This window comes from Ammodytes marinus, assembly GCF_949987685.1.
Source record: "Ammodytes marinus genome assembly, chromosome: 5".
Lineage (NCBI taxonomy): Eukaryota > Metazoa > Chordata > Actinopteri > Uranoscopiformes > Ammodytidae > Ammodytes > Ammodytes marinus.
The window spans coordinates 6,585,067-6,591,917 of NC_137234.1; the positions used below are offsets into that span (position 1 = coordinate 6,585,067).

The 6,851-nt window shown below is 39.4% G+C and overlaps 1 protein-coding gene across 1 annotated transcript; it reads left to right on the top strand.

The window, feature by feature from the left end:
* Positions 1-249: 249 nt before the first annotated feature.
* On the top strand, positions 250-4,330 carry ppib (peptidylprolyl isomerase B (cyclophilin B)). Its single transcript, XM_080027421.1, has 5 exons — positions 250-496; positions 1,645-1,758; positions 2,221-2,314; positions 3,051-3,235; positions 3,922-4,330. Exons 1-5 carry the CDS (start codon positions 362-364, stop codon positions 4,042-4,044), a joined length of 651 nt encoding a protein of 216 aa, XP_079883547.1. The 5' UTR covers positions 250-361; the 3' UTR covers positions 4,045-4,330.
* Positions 4,331-6,851: the final 2,521 nt, after the last annotated feature.

Sequence of the window (6,851 nt, forward strand, 5' to 3'; positions counted from 1 at the left end):
CTCAGTTTTGTAGGATTGATATGATATAAACACATGGAAATAAAGATGCCCTATCCCCTATCCCTATCTCCTTTATTTCTACATTTCTGAGAGCTGCTGGATCGCTGACAAAACGGCGTTTACGCGTCTGCCTCTGATTGGCTAGAACTCAACAATACGTGAACCAATCAGAGCGCCGTGCGTCTGTACGTCGCTTTGACGTTTATCGCCGTGTGTGTCGTGGACGTAGCGCAGCCTTCAGCTTCCAGCAGCGGCCGCCGCTCGAAGTCTCCACCCCGGACCCCCCACTCCTCCTTCCCCCCTGGTCATATAAAGGTAGTACTACTCGCAGGCCATACCGGGCTTTTCTCTGTTCTTGTCTATGGTTAGACTGTGCGAGAGAAGGATGAAGTTCCTCGTTGCCGTGACGATCATCGTGGGGTCGTTGATATTCCTCGCCTTCCCCAACGGCTCTGCCGCGGACGAGAAGAAGAAAGGCCCCAAAGTTACCGCTAAGGTGGGTGCTGCGTGCTATGTTGCTAGCTCGACTCTAGACAGAAATCACAGTTTATGGCTCATGTTAACAATGTAGCTTCGGGTTAAAAAGACACGTCACAGCCTTATTTTACTGAAAGAATGAGCATTTGTCGGCGTCTTAGCCCGTGAAGTTAACGCCAACTACCATACGGTGTATATGAGATTTGGTGGCTAACGTTACAATAACAGGCCATTTGTAATCCTTATCTGCTGCATGTATCCGGGTTAGCCGCTGTTGCAGCAGACTGAATGACATGGGCAATGCATTTACTCCCAGCTAATCCAAGCTATCTAGCTAACCTAGCTGCTACTTCGGCATTTACTTGTAACTTTCCGTCCAAATCTACCAATTATCAACTGCTCCACGCACACTTATTCTGCAGTTATTAGTTTAGTTTGAATAATACGGTGTCCTTCTATGAGCTGACTCGCTAAACTGCAGCTCAGATGTTTGTATTGTGTCTGGGACTGGGTGCAGTTAGCCGGGTTGTCCCATAGGTTTGTCCACGTCCACAGTTACTAGGGAGCGCTGATCCTATCGGAATGTGGCCCACAGTACCTACAAAACCCTACATTTATCTTATATTCACTTGCCACAAATATTGTTGCGAGACTGACACGCATGATTGGAACTCTCTCTTTCTATGATTGCACGTCTTTTATAAACTTTTACATACTTTTATTTTTTTCCTGTCTTGTGAGTGGTTTAGTTTGGTACAGCAGTTGTGGAGTAAAGCAACTCCAATTGTCTGGAACTATCACTTCAAAGTTAGTTTGTGTTTATGTAATGCATTTTTTAGTTCAATGGCCAAAGAGTTCAAATAAGAGACTATAACAACATTTGAAACATTATAACGGGGTCAAATCCTGGATAAACTTGTGCTAAAAAAGAATGAGCTGCAGGCAAACTCTCCAAACAAAGGATGTCTGTAGTATTGCTAATATTGGATGATAAATGGAGTATCTCACCTTTTTTATATTATTACACAAGCAATATTTAAACCACAAGAAATAATGAACTATGCCAACCCATTCAATTGATGTCAACTACTCAATTAAATAAGCTAAATATAGGTTTGTTTAATTGTATTGAAGAAAAATAAAACTTTTACTATTTTCTTTTCACAGGTTTTCTTCGACATCAGAATCGGAGATGAAGACGTTGGCCGAGTTGTGATCGGAGTGTTTGGGAAAACTGTTCCCAAAACCGTCGACAACTTTGTGGCTCTGGCAACCGGAGAGGTGAGAACGTTTACACGGCTTACACTGTGTGTGTGCCCAAAGGGCGACTAACACCGCCATGATTTGTTTACCAGATTCAAGACAGGGACAGCTGAGTAAATAAAGACCTAAATAGGTGCTATAGCGCGTGTATGTTTAAACTTTTGCTCAACATGAGTCTGTTTTTATTTTTTTTATCTACTTCTAGTTTAACTTCATTTTTTTATTGCTTACATGTTCGAAATAAAGACAGTCAATCAATCCTTATTTACCTAAGTGCAACTAGCACGGCCATGATTTGTTTACCAGTTGCATGACAGAGACAGCTAAAGGTGTGTGTGTGTGTGTGTCACAGTCACATCCTTCTTTACCTTGCTCAAACCGCAAAGTGCTGGAGACACTTCACATGTATCTTAAAATGTCTACAAAATACTTTTAGACATTTCGATGCAAATCCTTGTTTTTTTCTTCTCATTTAAACAGAAAGGATTCGGTTACAAGGGCAGTAAATTCCACCGAGTCATCAAGGAGTTTATGATCCAGGGTGGAGACTTCACCCGAGGAGATGGCACTGGAGGTAAGATGGCCTTTTAGATCCAGACCTAGATTCCTTCTCTCGAGCAAGAACCAACTTGCTCATGAGTATTTGCATTGCAGCTGCCCAATGACTTCAGGGCTGGTTCACTACATGTATGGACTCTTTAGAATTTCACCGAAAGAAATTAAACTGTCCAACGAAATGTCAAATTTTCTAGTCTTACTTGTTCAATCTTGACAATAATCCTCTTTCTTTATGAATTGAGTTTTTTTTCTACTTTTAAGACCCGAAGACAGAGAGAAACTCCTGTTTTTTTTTTTAATAAGCCCAGTACGTTAGCTTAAATTTTGTGCAATATTAAGAGGGACTGATAACTTTTTTCTATTCTCATTTTCATTGAAAAAAACAAACATTAAATGCTAATGGTGTGATTTTTGTGGTAATCTGTAGCCTACCAAACAAATATGTTTTCATTAGTCTGTAGAATATGATGTGTAGGACATGGAGCAGGACATCTCTGCAGCATAGCCAATATTTGGTTTAAAATTGTATTTTGAAACTTTTAACCTTTAACACATATTGCACCTTCATGCAATTTTAAAATTGCAGTAACTTGCCATATCCTGATTTCTATTTTAAAATTAGATTAATTGCGCAGCCTTACTCTTGGTACTCTTTAGAGTTCATGAAGAACCAAATGTCATTAAGATAAACCCTTGGCAGCAATGGAGTCATGCAATGCTTATGGATTCTATTTATTTTTATTTTTAAACAGGTAAGAGTATCTACGGCGACCGTTTCCCCGACGAGAACTTCAAGCTGAAGCACTACGGGCCCGGCTGGCTGAGCATGGCCAACGCCGGCAAAGACACCAACGGATCCCAGTTCTTCATCACCACCATCACCACCCCCTGGCTCGACGGCAAGCACGTCGTCTTCGGGAAAATTGTGGATGGAATGGTGAGTGTCAGGCCATACAGCTCCGGAAAAAAAATTAGGAGACCACTCGGAATGTTCAGTGTCCCTTGTTTCACTCTTTAGAGGCATATGTTTGAGTAGAATAAACATTTTGATTTTATAATATAAAGCGACTGACAACATTTCTACTAAATTGACAATACAAATATTTTCATTTAGAGCATTTTCGATAAGTAATGTAGAGATAAAGATTTAAGAAAACTACAGACTGGTCTCTTAATTTTTTCCGGGGCTGTATAGCCAAACTCTGATCTGTTACCTACATGACCTGTTGTTAATAGCAGGCTGAACAAAGGCAGTTAGAAGACTGATCAGCTTTATTTAATATGTTTGCAGTTGCATATAGAAGTAGCAAACTGCTTTTACATTAATGTCTTGTTTAAAATGATTCTCGTATAGAGTGTAAACAATTGTCTGCACCAACAACAAAAGTAGTTCATCTACAAAACTGTCAAGAAAGTGTTAAGTTTCCCATGTCGTTTTCTTCACAAATCTTTTTTTTTTTAAATATTACCCCCGTGTGTGTGTGTGTGTGTGTGTGTGTGTGTGTACACATACAGATCACTTACTTAAGTTTAGCAGTCATAAGTAATGCTTCAAAGATGTGATTTTTTCATAGCCCTGAATCACTAAATTAAAACTAATATTTAAAAATCTCTCTCTTCCAGGATGTCGTGAAGAAGATCGAAGCCACAAAGACAGACAGCCGTGATAAGCCTCTGAAGGACGTCACCATCCACGACTGTGGAGTCATCGAGGTGGAGAAACCGTACGCTGTGCCCAAGGAGTAGAGTCACTACTGGGGGAGAGACAGGACTGGGGGGTGGGAGGGGGGCGGGCACCTTGTTCTATCACTATTAACAGCCCTGCGGTCCTGGAGGAGAAAGGGGAGGGGCTTATACTGTGTCGGTGGCTGCCGTCTTAAAAGCACCAGAAGAAGAAGAAGCATTAACATCGAGCAATCATGACGACACTCTGGGTCCATCTTACCAACGAGCATTCCAAGGTGCACTTAACTGGTCGTGTTTTTGTAAAAAAAAGTTGAAATCTGAAATAAAGGTTTCACGTTTTGTTAAACCGCTGTGTGAATTTCTTTACATCTACTCTTCTAGGTATCCCTAGCGACATAAGAAAAGTATGTATTAACTTGTTTAGCTGCTTCTAATCCCCATACTTCCCTGTTATTTAGTATGCTAGAAAAGTATGTAAAATGCAGTAAATTCCCATATGTCCTACTACATCCAGTCGTAATTTTTAGTGTGGAAATTTGGCAAATGGGCAAGCTTTTTGGATAATTCTGACCCCACAAGTCGTGTCACATCAACTGAGCCTCTGAGTGACAATAACCAGCAATACAAGGGATATATAGGCAAGAGTTAAGTTCAAGGCGAAATGTTATGATGAGATATACAAGTATAAGACACTTTTTTATGGTCAGCTGAAGTGTGTACTGAAAAGAGAATGCAATTTGAAATGCAGGATTTGTTTAGTGTTAACTGGGTGATCTAAACTGTGACAATCCTTGATCACTGCACAACTTGTTTATTTGCAGCTTCACACACAATATGAAGCAGTTCTTCTTGTGGCCACTAGAGGTGCTATATACATAAAACACTTGTCAATTCAAACCTAAAATCTAGATGTAGGATAAAGTGAAAGTTAAAATCTTTATTTAATTTTTATAATGTTAGTGTCCAGTTTAGTAAAGTGTCAAGAACCGATTTTGGATAGAGCATTTTTTCATTTTTATAAGTAAAAGTACTGTGTACACGGGTCTTAAAAATGCATTTTTCTAAAAAAAATTAGGAACAAAATGTATAAAATCAGATGGATGAACAACTTATGAACAATCATTCTGTAATAACCTTCAGAATAGTAATAAGAATGGTTATGGAAAATTAAGTTTATTATTGGTTCAGAGTATTGTAAAAAATAAATGAGGTAATGGCCGTTGAAGATGGTTGTATAGGAGAAATATACAGACGCAAACAGACAAGGTTTAGTGAAATAAACACAAATGTAAATGTTTGACCTTATATTTATACTAGTTTGAAAGAAGATGTTTTTTTAAGGCAAATTAGATCTACATTTCTAAGATTGACCAGTGCTTGAGTTAAAGATGATTGTCTCGCCTGTAAGACTTTATTTTTACTTTTACTTGAACATAAACTGATCCAAAATCCTTATTTTGGTAAAGCTTCTCTTCTCAAACACTGAGAATGATCAGCACAGACTGGTGTGTAGATGACATGTTAGAGTCTGAACTGCAGAGGGCTCCCTCACACAGCAGATCACAGGTGGAGCTCCGTGTGTGTGTGTGTGTGTGTGTGTGTGTGTGTGTGTGTGTGTGTGTGTGTGTGTGTGTGTGTGTGTGTGTGTGTGTGTGTGTGCGTGTGTGTGTGTGCGTGTGTGCTCGTGTGTGTGTGCGCGTGTGTGTGTGGTTTCACATGATTTCAGGGCAATAAAGTAAGGAATTGTGCATTTCTGTGGTGCTCTGACAGTCGATGGCTTCCAGACTTGTTTGTTAGCACTTGTTTTCGTCACACTGGTGGTGAAATGGACAAGTACATTAAAGGTGCACTTTGTAATTTTGGGTGTGTCAGAGAAGTGAACATTTTCTAAGGTATATTCTCATAACTGAATACACAAACTTTCCTCACAGGAAAATGTAGATCCCTGGAACACTGTTTGAAGTTAGAAAGTTTCCTGAAAAGTTACTGTTTCACTCTTGTTGTTAACAGCAGCAGGTCCCCACAGTTTGGTTTACAAACATATTCTAGTCATACAAGGTTCCTCAGAATATTTTAGTTTTGATATATGATGATATAATTATTCAAAACTAAGAATTACATGTAGAGAAAATATGTTTTGCAAACTAATTGCAGGCTCTGTGAATGTAAACCAATGTCCCTCTCACTGAAACTGCATAACGCAACTTTAAATAAGTGATTTAGGGGAAATATGAATATGAATGTTTTGAATGAAGGACTATTTCTTGTAGTGGCGTATTTTCACAGTGTGGTATTTCTGAATACTTGAACCACCCACCATCATCATTTGCTTTTATCCTCTTTGTACTTGAAATGTAGTTGTATTTTTCTTCAGCAGCAGGACACCGTGGTGAATGTTGTCAAATAACAGAGAGAAACATTAGACCCGCCTTCCTGTGATTGTGTGATCTTCTTCCTCATGTGACAGAGCGGCTTCCCTCTGGAGCTTCAAGAGATTTAAACAAACAGTCGCTCCTCCACAAACAGCGTCTGCTCCCGGGACAGTCTGTACACTACGTTCTACAGGACCTGTGTGTGTGTGTGTGTGTGTGTGTGTGTGTGTGTGTGTGTGTGTGTGTGTGTGTGTGTGTGTGTGTTTATGTCTGTGTGTGTGTGTGTGTGTGTGTATATGTATTTTTGACTAAAAATTAGCAGCAGAATGTGGGTTACTATACAGTGACTCTTCACCTTTTTTCCCACAAACAGTTTTTAAGTTTTTTTATGCACCGGTCAATTTGGAGATTTTTAGTCTATGTGTTCTTTCATACTAGTATAAATAAAAGGTCCAAAATGTACATGTAGGTGTTTATTTCACTTAGCCTTGTCTG